The sequence below is a fragment of the Oncorhynchus clarkii genome, chromosome 27 (assembly GCF_045791955.1).
Source record: "Oncorhynchus clarkii lewisi isolate Uvic-CL-2024 chromosome 27, UVic_Ocla_1.0, whole genome shotgun sequence".
NCBI lineage: Eukaryota > Metazoa > Chordata > Actinopteri > Salmoniformes > Salmonidae > Oncorhynchus > Oncorhynchus clarkii.
This window is the reverse complement of record NC_092173.1, coordinates 9,197,550-9,211,192: the sequence shown is the minus strand read 5'-3', so window position 1 is coordinate 9,211,192 and position 13,643 is coordinate 9,197,550. Positions and strand designations below refer to the sequence as shown.

Below are 13,643 nucleotides of genomic sequence, written 5' to 3'. Positions count from 1 at the left end.
TTTCTTTAAAATATACATTTATTTGTCTTTACAACTTTGTCACGGAACATCATTCAACCATTACACAGTCATTTCAAATCACTTATCAAAAAAAGTTTCTTCCCTAAACAAGGCAAAAATCAAACAGACTTCAACCCACAGAACTGACTCAAAGGGTTGGATACGACAGACTCGAGCAGCATAGTCTCCCAGACACCTCCCTCACCAACACACACCACGCTCAAATAACAACATGAAATGTTCAGATCTAAATACATTGTGTGGAACAGACATGATTCGCCGTCATGTCGAATGAGGAACCATGTCTGCTCTATGCATGATATTCATACCTGAAACAGATCACTCTCCTGAACCCGGCCCTCATATCAGACAAAACCTACAGGTTGGTAACATCAATGGGGGTCACTACGACATCCTTAGCTCACCGACTCCCCCTGTATTCCACTTTCTTGTTCCGTTCAATGGTTACATCCCAAACAGCAACCTATTCCCTATATAGTGCACTTCATAGGGAATAGGGTGCCATTTGATAACCAAGGTTCCCTTTCCCTTTTCTACATGTCTCACCACAGGCCCCATCAGGGAGGCTCAAAGTGACAGACAAGCCAAACAGGCCCCATCAGGGAGGCTCAAAGTGACAGACAAGCCAAACAGGCCCCATCAGGGAGGCTCAAAGTGACAGACAAGCCAAACAGGCCCCATCAGGGAGGCTCAAAGTGACAGACAAGCCAAACAGGCACAACAGAGTCATTTGCATAATACTATACATCAGAGCAACACGGAGGTCTAGACTTGACTGAGGTCTCTTAAAAGAGTAGGGCTCCTATTGGACACTTTCTATTTGGCTTTAGTAAAGTCCTTTCGATGGTTTCCCACCAGGTCTGCTGATTTGAACCATTTAGAAACACCAATAAAATACACCAAGGGAGCCTGGTTTTAGACGTCTACCTCTGGATCAAGCGATTATGGCTGAGAGAAACCATTGGAATAATTAATTCCCACTCATAATAATAAATGCAAATACCATCAGTGCTCACCGTGCCATTCTGCCTATGCAGAACGATCAAGCAACAACCTCTGTGACCGAACGCTTGTCCTTCCCACTAAAAAGCAAAAGTTCTCATTAGCTACAAATGTTGGGAGGCCATTTTTTGTCCCTTTTCATTGAACATCTCATTTCAATGTGCTCAAATAAATCAGTTTCTTAAAATATCAAATGAGGAAGAAGTAGCAGAGGAAGGGTTGATCCGTTCCTAAGGATGGCTTGGCTGTTCGACTGCGCTGAGGGACATGCCCCTGCTGCTGCGTTGCCTCAGAAGGTGTAGCCAGCCGGGGGTGCCTTGTCATCCTTGTTGCTCTCCAGGGAAAACGGGGGAATGCGCACATCAAAGTGGGAGCCATCCGTCCTCTCGATGCGGAAGGTTCCCCTGCACACAGAGCATCATTAGAATCTTGACCATCACACTTCTGTACTAAATGTAAGAAAGGTTGTTATTTATTTTTGAATTACTCTTGCGTTTAAGATTGTTTACTTGCCTGTAAATCTGTGCAAGATTCAGTCAAACATCAATCAGTATTTTCAGTTTATTTTTACCACAAGGACCAAGTACAAATAGCAAAACCGGTTGAACCTCTTTTGGCTAGGGGGCAGTATTTTGACGTTCGGATGAAAAGCGTGCCCAAAGTACACTGCCTGTTACTCGGGCCCAGAAGCTATGATATGCATATAATTGGTAGATTTGGATAGACAACACTCTAAAGTTTCAAACTGTTGAAACAACATCTGTGAGTATAACAGAACTGAATGCAGGCGAAACCCTGAGGACAAACCATACATTTAAAAAAAAAAAAAAAAAAGGTTCAGCCTCCCAGTTTTTCCAATTGCTGTCATGTTTATTATGAGGCGAAAACCTCCCAGATTGCAGTTCCTAAGGCTTCCACTACATGTCAACAGTCTAGAAAGAGTTTCAGGCTGGTTTTTGGAAAAATTAGCTAGAATGTGGTTTTTCTAAGTGGCTCCTATTTTGGCTGTAGTGTTTTCATGCGTGTGGATGAGAGTGCGTTCTTTGTTTGTATGCATTTTGAAGGAGGGAAACCGGTGGATTATTGAATAAAGTGCGCCAGCTAAACTGAGTTTTTGGGGTTATAAAGAAGGACTTTATCGAACAAAAGGACCATTTGTGATGTAGCTGGGACCTTTTGGAGTGCCAACAGAAGAAGATCTTCAAAGGCTATTATTATATCGCTATTTCTGACTTTCGTGGCGCACCTGCCTGGTTGAAAAATGTTTATCATGCTTTTGTATGCGGGGCGCTGTCCTCAGATAATCGCATGGTGTGCTTTCGCCATAAAGCCTTTTTGAAATCTGACACAGTGACTGGATTAACAAGAAGTTAACCTTTATTTATATGTATGACATTTGTATTTTCATGAATGTTAAATATTTCTATAATTTCAATTTAGCGCTCTACAATTTCACCAGATGTTGTCAAGGCAGGTCGCTAGCGGAACGACTGCGCCAGAAAGGTTAATAAGTCATTCTTAGACCAGAACATCCATGAACCTGCATTACTGGTACAGCAGTGTGTGCTGCTTCTACCACCTACAGTAAGACGTTTACCACAGCAATACTCGTGTTAATTATGCAGTTCCTTTGACATGTTACTGTGTGTAGAAGGCAAGGGTAAGCTGGGAAGAACTTACCACATGTGTCCACTGGGTGCTTGAAGGGAAACATGGCTGCTGTACTGGAAGGCTGGCTGCTCTTTGGACAACACTGGTTCCTGGGGACAAAAACGGTTGGTTATGGCTTTTACTCAGTCGTGGAGGTAACATACTGTATGAGTGGCTGTACATGCTTCCTCTGTCCTTGTTCCCCCTTGAAGCTCATTGGAGGTTGCCTGAAGAAGGGACCTTAGATCCTCTCATCCAATTGGCTTGGAGAGGAATTGAGGAAACAAGGACAGAGGAAGCAAGTATTTTGCCAGCTGGTAACATTTCCAGACACAGCCATTGAGCGCTTGTAATTCCGTTGTGTGGTGGCGGTTGTACTACCGACCCGACCTACGACCCCCCGTCCCCGGACCGTCTCCAGCGTGCCTGACAGGCTGAAGATCCTCCAGTGTCTCTCCCTCAGTTGCACCACCTCATTGCCCATGTTCTCCAGGCGGATGCAGTACCGCCACTGTGTGAGAGACACATTTTGGTGAATTTGGTACACATTATGTTGCCGTTCTGATGGTCTACATTTGTATCCTCGACTGGATATACGAGGCCTACATCATACATTGGTAAAAGTTGAAATTATTTGTCCTTTTTCAGGGAATTGTAAAAAAATAATAATTTTACTTACCCAATACACATGAGAATTTTGAGCATCCTGAGAAAGAAAATACTGTATTTATTCTTTGTGCGCAGGTAGATTCAAGCTCATCATAAGAATCACACAGCAGAGTGGGAGGAATCAGGAATGAGCAGAACATTATTGAAAGAGCTCATTGGACTATGTATACCATTTATTTGATAGGAACTGACAATTAGAACACTGTGGCTTTCTCTCAATGTCTTAACCTGTCCTCCCCTTTATCAGCACTAATTGAAAAAGACTTGAGGTGAAAACTACATGGTGGAAGCTACTCATTTCACTGGCTTTCACCAGGTCAGTCCTTTCAGATCAGTGCAGTAGAAAGAAGCGGCAATGAGAGGACAGATATCTTTTGAGAAAGAGCCTCACAGTCCCAACAGCGACATCATCCTCACCCTCATGCCCATGTAGAAGGGGATGACAGTGACCCGGATGTTCTCCGTCGTCTCTCTGTGCACGTCGGACAGCTCCAGCCAGGGATGATTCTTCTCCTGCCATGCCTTCAGAGTGTCCCTCGCACTGAACGGGGGAGCTGGGGTGGCTGGACACACGATTTACAGTCATATACACTTGTGAATGCTCACAAAATAATTGGATATATTGTATACTAGATACATTGATATACAGTACCTGTGAATGTAAAATAAACATTTGAACACTTTATAGTACTGCTGAATGTTTTTAGAAACTGAAAAATTATATACTTTACAGAAGTTAATTTGTGAATATTCCCAAAAATAACTGGAAATGTACACTGAGTTTAGAAAACATTAAGGACTCCTGCTCTTTCCATGACAGACTGACCAGGTGAATCCAGATGAAAGCTATGATCCCTTCTTGATGTCACTTGTTAAATTCACTCTAATCAGTGTAGATGAAGGGGAGGAGACGGGTTAAAGAAGAATTTTTAAGCCGAGACAATTGAGACATTGATTGTGTATGTGTGTCATTCCGAGGGAGAATGGGCAAGTCAAAAGATTTATGTGCCTTTGATAGAGGGATGGTAGTAGGTGCCAGGCGCACCGGTGTGTGTCAAGAACTGCAATGCTGCTGGATTTTTCACACGCAACATTTTCCCATGTCTATCAAGAATGGTCAATCACCCAAAGGACATCCAGCCAACTTGACACAACAGTGGGAAGCATTAGGGTCAGCATCCCTGTGGAACGCTTTCGAATCCTTGTAGAGTCCCTGCCCCGACAAATAGGGACTGTTCTGAAGGCAAAGGGGGGGGTGCAACTCAATATTAGGAAAGTGTTAATGTTTTGTACTCTGTTTATACTATGCTGTACAATGAAATGATAGGTGGAAACTGGAAAACAGCGAGTGGCTGGAGCTTACTTTTGTCAGGGTTGAACATGAGGAAGCGCTCAAACAGCTCGTGCTGGATGGGGACTTGCTCTGTGGAGTTGTAGGGCAGGATGTCTTCATGACTCACATAGTCCAGACCTGAAACACACACAATGACAGCCAGGCAGAATGGCAGTCAGTCAGGAGGCTGGCAAGGACAGAAGTAGTACAAGGAACTAACTAGGGTAGTAATGCAAAAATCACCTGGAAGCCAAAATGATCTACACACACTGACAGTGCCATTTGCGGATAAGAACTCAAAGCATTTTTGTGGGATTGAAAAAAACACAACTATTATTTTAAAAACTCTGCTAGCCAATTGTTCTGTTTGAAACTAAATCAAACCATGTAGCCATTTACTACCCAGGGAGCAGCAGATCATGTGTTGTTTACCTGGGATGGCATAGAGGGCTCTGCTGTCGTCATGGTTCGCCAGGAACGTCACTGCTTCGGTCTGAGACCTCTGAGACTGTCAACACAACAGGAGAAACAACTAGAAGACTGGCAGATGTCATTTAGGCCGAGTCAGTATGTACTAGAGGTCGACCGATTCATCGGAATGGCCGATTAATTAGGGCCGATTTCAAGTTTTCATAATAATCAGAATTTTTGGGCGCAGATTGACATTTTTTTTACACCTTTATTTAACTAGGCAAGTCAGTTAAGAACACATTCTTATTTTCAATGACGGCATAGAAACGGTGGGTTAACTGCCTTGTTCAGGGGCAGAACGACAAATGTTCACCTTGTCAGCGACCTTACAGTTAACTAGTCCAACGCAATAACGACCTGCCTCTCGCTCATTGCACTCCACAAGGAGACTGCCTGTTACGCAAATGCAGTAAGCCAAGGTAAGTTGCTAGCTAGCATTAAACTTATCTTATAAAAAACAATAAATCATAATCACTAGTTAACTACACATGGTTGATGATATTACTAGATATTATCTAGCGTGTCCTGTGTTGCATATAATCTGACTGAGCATACAAGCATCTAAGTATCTGACTGAGCGGTGGTAGGCAGAAGCAGGCGCGTAAACATTCATTCAAACAGCACTTTTGTGCGTTTTGCCAGCAGATCTTCGTTGTGTGTCAAGCATTGCGCTGTTTATGACTTCAAACCTATCAACTCCCGAGATGAGGCTGGTGTGACCGAAGTTAAATGGCTGACTAGTTAGCGTGCGCTAATAGCGTTTCAAACTTCACTCGTTCTGAGCCTTGGGGTGGTTGTTTCCCTTGCTCTGCATGGGTAACGCTGCTTCGATGTGGTGGCTGTTGTCGTTGTGTTGCTGGTTCGAGCCCAGGGAGGAGCAAGGAGAGGGACGGAAGATATACTGTTACACTGGCAATACTAAAGTGCCTATAAGAACATCCAATAGTCAAAGGTTAATGAAATACAAATGGTATAGAGAGAAATAGTCCTATAATAACTACAACCTAAAACTTCTTACCTGGGAATATTGAAGACTCATGTTAAAACGAACCACCAGCTTTCATATGTTCTCATGCTCTGAGCAAGGAACTGAAACGTTAGCTTTTTTACATGACACATATTGCACTTTTACATTCTTCTCCAACACTTTGTTTTTGCATTATTTAAACCAAATTGAACATGTTTCATTATCTACTTGAGGCTACATTTATTTTATTGATGTATTATATGAAGTTAAAATACGTGTTAATTCAGTATTGTTGTAATTGTCATTATTGCAAATACATTTTTATTTATATATATATATATATATATATATATATTTTTTTATTATAAATCGGCCGATTAATCGGTATCAGCTTTTTTGGTCCTCCAATTATCGGTAAAGAGGTTTAAAAACCATAATCGGTCGAACTCTAGTATGTACAGTACGAACATTGCATTGGTAGTGTTCAGCGGTAACGTACTATGTGAGGGCAGTCCCGCGTGTCGATGAGGACCTGGTAGTAGGTATGAGTTCTCCCCTTCACCTCTTTTGACCCGTGAGAACCAGGAGGCTCTGGCTTGCTGAGCGACAGAGCATGGGTGTTAAAAATGATAAGACAAATTACCCAATCAAATTAACATAGAACACACATCAACAAAATAAAATAACTCCTGGCCCTACCGCTGAGAGATGTGATACGCACCTGTCAGACATGGGAGGAATGATATCCCGGTCATAGATACGGGCGTGCCAGGGGAACAACACGATCCCTCTGTAGCCAAACACACTATGAAGGAAGAGCTGAGGAGAAGGTCAGAAAGAACTTTGTGACAAGGGCAACTACAATATATATATATATATATATATATATATATATATATATATATATATATATATATATATATATATATATATATATATATATATATATATATATATATATATATATATATATATATATATACACACACACACACACCTAGGACTATTGTACAGGGCCACCATTCACCGAGGACCGATTTCCCCCAGACACAGATTATGAATCATCCCGGACTAAAAAGCAAACGCAATGACAAATCTTTGTTTTGTCCAAAACTAGGCATAATCTGTGTCTGGGAATCAAGCCGGCCCCTAATGTTTAGGCCTATGACAGCGGGCAAAAGATGATTATGAGGAGGGAAGGCCAGGACCAATAGTTCTGTTCTGGGTGGGTAAACCGCATGGCGCTGCCTCTCTTACCTGGCCTGTTTCATATTTGCCGTGCTGCTTCAGCGCCTCAAACACTCCCACCGTCTCCAGAACCTTCCCCTCCGGCCTGTTCCTGCCAAACACAGGCCACACTATGACAAACTGGAGCAAAATCACATCACACTAGAGGTGTTCACAGGTCCACCAGAAGAGCAACTTGGCTGATAAACATATTTTTTTTGCCACTCGTGTCCAAATCCCATGTGTAACTTTGTGTAGATTTTGTCGCACAGCTTTGCTTTATCTTGGCCAGGTCGCAGTTGTATATGAGAACTTGTTCTCAACTGGCCTACCTGGTTAAATAAAGGTGGAATAAAATAAATAAAGTTAGGGTACGGGTCTAAGTCTGGTTGTCATCGGGTACAGTCGGGTTGGGTCTGACTGTTCCTCTTTATTTAATTTAAATGATCAGGTCCAGGTCTGATCGTCCCTGGGTCCAACTTTATGGAGCCAAGAAGACCTGTACATCACACTAATGTAGTTATACAGTCTCAAATAGCCAAGTGTTGCAGCAGCTTGGAAAAGGAACCAAGTACACACAATACACAACATGAGCACTGGGATGACAGGAACACACGGGTCATTGCCTAGTCAACCCCTTGGACTAAAGCTAAATCTCAATCACAAATCAGACAAGATTAAATAAAAACACATCGATTTATCAAAGTTCGAACAAACATAAATACCAAGTCTAATCTCATCATTCCCTTTGACTCTTCACTGAATTATAATCAACAAGGTACTGGGAGCAACAGCTGGCTGTGTTCAAGTCCCTCATACATTTATGGATCTATTCCTCAAAACATGGGGGGTGATATTGCGTGGCTCCTCAATAAATCCATATTATTATCAGAAGGTATGGAGGTGGAAGAGCTCAGCCCGAAGGCTTGTTTGTTCATCAGCTGCGTTGGCGATGACTGGCAGAGGTTGTCCCTCGGATTATTATACTGACAAGAAAGCACGACCAGGCTGGTGAAATGCCATAACAAATACATTGTTAAAGAAATGGAGGGTCAGATCGTTAACATGTTTCCTCATTTCATGGAGATTTCATCATAACAAAAATAAGTTCTCATTCAGGGAGAAAAGGTGAGAAACAGGACAGTAAGATCTTACATAAAGGGTTACATAAACTAAAGTCAGAATTACAAGCTGGATCGGTCTTCCAATTGCTAACCTTCTGGGCTCCATGTCAACGCAAGCCTATTCGTTTATCAGCCTAGCTGCTCTTCTGGTTAACTAAATGTTGTCACTCGGGTCTGGTCCTAGACCCGGACCCATTAGAACACGGGTTGATTTGGGTTCGATTGTTCTCTTTTTGGACCCGAGAAGAATTCTACAACACTCCCACTTTGAACTCAGTCCGAAAGCAACCATGATTGCAGCTAGGGCTGGCCCCATTTAGTAGACTGGTTAATTGTTTGGTCGATAGGCTGTTGGTGGACCGAGATTTCTTTAGTCGAGCAGTAGCAAAGGAAAAAAAAGTGTGCACAAGACACCTCTGATTCGCATCTGTCTGAGTGGAATAATCCATTGTTATGGCCATGGGAATGGCACAGTCCATCACTAAGATGTGCCTGTGAAATTGTATATGGTTATATTACGTAAGAACAATGGTGCAAATAATATTATAACAAATGCGCTTTCTCCCGCATTGGATTTATTCCACACATCCGACTTCCCCTTCACCTCCTGAACAACCAGTAAACATTCCCGGTGATTTGTCATGTCCTCAGCATCCATCAAGCTGTCACGTGTTATGATGTTTTGTAGTTTGTTACAACCAATTTATTGATGCAATTATGATATGCTATAGGTCAGGCCCTATTGGTCCTGTGCATGCAATGCATACATGTGTCATGTGAAGAGAGCAAGTGTTGAGGGAAAATATGATGTTTTTCCTAAACAAATTAGGGATTTCTGTGCAGTATAATAAGAGACTGGTAGCAGCAGCCGTTATGTGCGTGTATAATGCATGTACAGTATACAGTGATTTCGGAAAGTATTCAGACCCCTTGACATTTTCCACATTTTGCTATGTTACAGCCTTATTCTAAAATGGATTAAATTAATGACAAAGTGAACCGGTTTAGAAATGTTTGCTAATTGATTAAAAATAAAAAACAAAATACCTTATTTACATAAGTATTCAGACCCTTTGCTATGGGACTCGGGTGCATCCTGTTTCCATTGATCATCCTTGAGTTGTTTCTACAACTTGAATGGAGTCCATCTGTGGTAAATTCAATTGATTGGACATGATTTGGAAAGGCACACACCTGTCTATATAAAAAGGACCCACAGTTGACAGTGCATTTTCAGAGCAAGCCAAGCCATGAGGTCGAAGGAATTGTCCGTAAAACAAGACAGGATTGTGTCGAGGCACAGATCTGGGGAAGGGTACCAAAAAATGTCTGCAGCATTGAATGTCCAAGAACACAGCGGTCTCCATCATTCTTAAATGGAAGAAGTTTGGAACCACCAAGACTCTACCTGGAGCTGGCCGCCAGGCCAAACTGAGCAATCGGGGGAGAAGGACCTTGGTCAGGGAGGTGACCAAGAATCCGATGGTCACTCGACAGAGCTCTAGAGTTCCGCTGTGAAGATGGGAGAACCTTCCAAAAGGACAACCATCACTGTAGCACTCTACCAATCAGGCCTTTAAGGTAGAGTGGCCAAATGGAAGCCATGCCTCAGTAAAATGCTCATGACAGCCCGCTTCGAGTTAGCCAAGAGGCACCTAATGAACTCTCAGACCATGAGATACAAGATTCTCTGGTCTGATGAAACCACGATTGAACTATTTGGCCTGAATGCCAAGCATCATATGTAGAAGAAACCCGACACCATCCCTACCGTGAAGCATGGTGGTGGCAGCATCATGCTGTGGGGATGTTTTTCAGCGACAGGGACTGGGAGACCAGTCAGGATCGAGGGAAAGATGAATAGAGCAATGTACAGAGAGATCCTTGATGAAAACCTGCTCCAGAGTGCTCAGGACCTCAGACTGGGGCAAAGGGTCACCCTCCAACAGGACAATGACCCTCAGCACACAGCCAAGACAATGCAGGAGTGCCTTCGGGATAAGTCTCTGAATGTCCTTGAGTGGCCCAGCCAGAGCCCGGACTTGAACCCAATCAAATATCTGGAGAGACGTGAAAATAGCTGTGCAGCAACACTCCCCATCCTACCTGACAGAGATTGAGAGAAACTCCCCAAATACAGGTGTGCCAGGCTTGCAGCGTCATACCCAAGAAGACTCAAGGCTATAAATCTCTGAAAATGGTGCTTCAACAAAGTACTGATTAAAGGGTCTGAATAGTTATGTAAATGTGATATTTCATTTCTTATATACATACACATTTAAAACAAACGTGTTTAACTGATTTTGCTTTGTCATTATGGGGTTGTGTCCAGATTTAGGTGGGAAAGAAACAATTTAATTTAAATTAATTTTAGAATAAGGCTGTAACATAACAAAATGTGGAAAAAGGGAAGGGGTCTGAATACTTTCAGAATGCACTGTGTGTGTGTATGAGTGAGTGAATGTGTGCTACGGTGCAGAGCATCAGAGCAGGTGATCAGTCCATTTCAAGTGTTCAGCTGTCTGATGGCTTGAAGATAGAAACTGTCTCGGAGTCTAGCTATGAATACTGAAAATATGCACAGCTCTGCTTGCAAGTTAAGCTCTATAAACTGTGTTATCAAGCGCAACAAAGTGCCAACATATGACACTGTTTGATATGTAAGTTGGGATATACTAAAAACAAATAGATTTGTCTGACAACAGGAGCTTGTGCAATGTGACAATCATCGTTGCTCGAGGCAACATATCTGCCAATTATATATTATAGCTGGGCACTTTCATGTAAGTTCAGTTCTGCAAGTTTCTATCCAAGCTGACTTCTTGCCAAGTGTTGCACAGTCATGGTTAACTTAATCAGAGCATTCATTTTCCTACATTACCTAGCGAGATTACACGCACACACACAGTCAAAAGTTGACACCTACTCATTCAAAGATCCTTATTTTTACAATTTTCAACGTTGTAGAATAGTGAAGAGATCAAACTATGAAATAACATATGTTATCATGTAGTAAGCAACAAAATATATTTTATATTTGAGATTCTTCAAAGTAGCCACCTTTTGCCTTGATGCCAGCTTTGCACACACTTGGCATTCTCTCAACCAGCTTCATGAGTTAGTCACCTGGCATGCATTTAATTTTAAAAGTAAATTTTTTGAATTTCTTTCCTTAATGTGTTTGAGCCAATCAGTTGTGTTGTGACAAGGTAGGGGTGCTATACAAAAGCTAGCCCTATATGATAAAAGACCAAGTCCATGTTATGGCAAGATCAGCTCAAATAAGCAAAGAGAAAATGACAGTCCATCATTACTTTATGACATGAAGGTCAGCCAATCTGAAAATGTAAACAACTTTGAACATTTCTTCAAGTGCAGTTACAAAAACCATCCAGTGGTTTGACGAAACTGGCTCTCATGAGGACCACCACAGGAAAGGAAGACCCAAAGTTACCCCTGCTGCAAAGGATAAGTTCATTAGAGTTACCAGACTCAGAAATTGCTTCAGTGTTCAAGTAACAGACATCTCAAAAGCAACTGTTCAGAGACTGAAGCTGATTGAGATAATGCCAAGAGTGTGCAATGCTGTCATCGCTGCAAAGGGTGGCTACTTTGAAGAATCTCAAATATATTTGGATTGGTTTAATACTTTTTTTGGTTACCAGATGATTCCATATGTATTATTTCATAGTTGATGTCTTCACTATTATTCTACGATGTAGAAAATAGTCATAAAAACCCTTGAATGAGAAGGTGTCCAAACTTTTGACTGGTACTGTATGAGAGAGAGAACTGAAGTGCATTGCTTGTAAACTCAGCCAGGTAGCTATGGCTAGCTTAACTAGCTGTCAATCTTATAGTTAGCGGCGGCAGCTAAAGTAGTGGAGGCATGGCAGCATCAATGATGCAGCATTCAAGACAGTGGACAGACTTGCTAACTTACATTAGCTATCTAGGACACATTAGCTTAGAAGGTACCCCTTACCGTGACGACATGAACCTCGTCTGCTGAATGTTGGGCAATCCACATGCTAAACACGGTAACCGGGGCCTCTTCACCTCAAGTCCACTACTCCCTTCAATAACACCCAATATTCTATGTGTCTGTTTCTTGTTGTATTTACTAACAACAGTCAGAAAGCCTCGTCGTATTGCACAAGCAGCCATCTTTCCTACTTCTGCACAAGCACGCCGAGGCTCACGTGTATAAAAGCGTGCGAATTTCAAAGTTGATTTAAAGGTTCAATGCAGCCGTTTTTATCTCAGTATCAAATCGTTTCTGGATAACAATAAAGTACCTTACTATCAAAGAGAAATTTCTTAAGCGAGACTAGGACTGTCTAGGGGTGTTCTTAGAGGGGAGTGGAAAACGGAAAACTAGCTGTTTTTGGCAAAGAGGTTTGGAAATTCTCTCTTGTTGGTCTATTAAAGAATTTACTGCAAAACTCCATCCCACCTCAACAGCCCACCACTAAAAGGGCATTATCACAATTGTTCACAATTTCACAGTATTATGCCAACCTTATATAGTGTGGAAATATATATATAAAACATAAGAATATTACATTTTTGACTGCACTGGGCCTTTAAAAAGTTTAATTTTAGCTTTGGCACACGATTTGGGATGACAGTTTAGGCCGCCACATAACGTCACATAGCGATCTGATTATAATGGACCAATAATCGTTCATCTTGCGTTTGTCTATTAATTTGATATTTGCATATGTACCCTCCTACTCTAGAATGAGAGAGGGGCTTCTTCTGTAAAAAACACATCTTGTCCTAAACTACTAACACTACTGTGTGGATATAAAAATAATGACAGCTCTTTTGATTACTCATATTTTCATCATGGACAACATGCAAAGTGAAGCTACAGCTTTCAGCAATGTGTTGCCTTGAATTCAACTGGTGCCATCGACGACACAGAGCTCAGTCAAGAAAGTCAGAATAAAAGTTCATGCCGAGTGAGAATGATGGTTTAGCTTACTTTCAGTCTTTTGCTATGAATCATTCATTAATACACAGGTAAAAATTACTAACGTTATATTTCACTGCACCTATCCGCTGTATGTGACAATTGTTTGTTATTGCTACATTTGCATAATTTTTTTGTTCAACTGTATCAAGTTGCTTGCTTTGCTAGCTTTAAAGAAACATCGTTAGACTCCAGCCACCC

At 41.8% G+C, this 13,643-nt stretch overlaps 1 protein-coding gene across 4 annotated transcripts; it reads right to left on the bottom strand.

Moving 5' to 3' along the window:
* On the bottom strand, nucleotides 1-12,666 carry LOC139386362 (polymerase delta-interacting protein 2-like). Of its 4 annotated transcripts, none has more exons than XM_071131902.1 (11): nucleotides 12,450-12,666; nucleotides 7,371-7,446; nucleotides 6,835-6,932; nucleotides 6,613-6,712; nucleotides 5,108-5,183; nucleotides 4,706-4,813; nucleotides 3,760-3,905; nucleotides 3,353-3,379; nucleotides 3,059-3,184; nucleotides 2,704-2,783; nucleotides 1-1,427 (listed from the first exon to the last, which is right to left on the bottom strand). In XM_071131902.1, the coding sequence occupies exons 1-11, from the start codon at nucleotides 12,629-12,631 to the stop codon at nucleotides 1,313-1,315; spliced, it is 1,134 nt and encodes a 377-aa protein (XP_070988003.1). In that variant the 5' UTR covers nucleotides 12,632-12,666; the 3' UTR covers nucleotides 1-1,312. The 4 variants fall into 4 exon arrangements, with proteins under 4 accessions (XP_070988003.1, XP_070988005.1, XP_070988001.1 ...); XM_071131904.1 differs by having other exon boundaries at nucleotides 3,064-3,184; XM_071131900.1 differs by having other exon boundaries at nucleotides 7,371-7,452; nucleotides 12,450-12,655.
* Nucleotides 12,667-13,643: the final 977 nt, after the last annotated feature.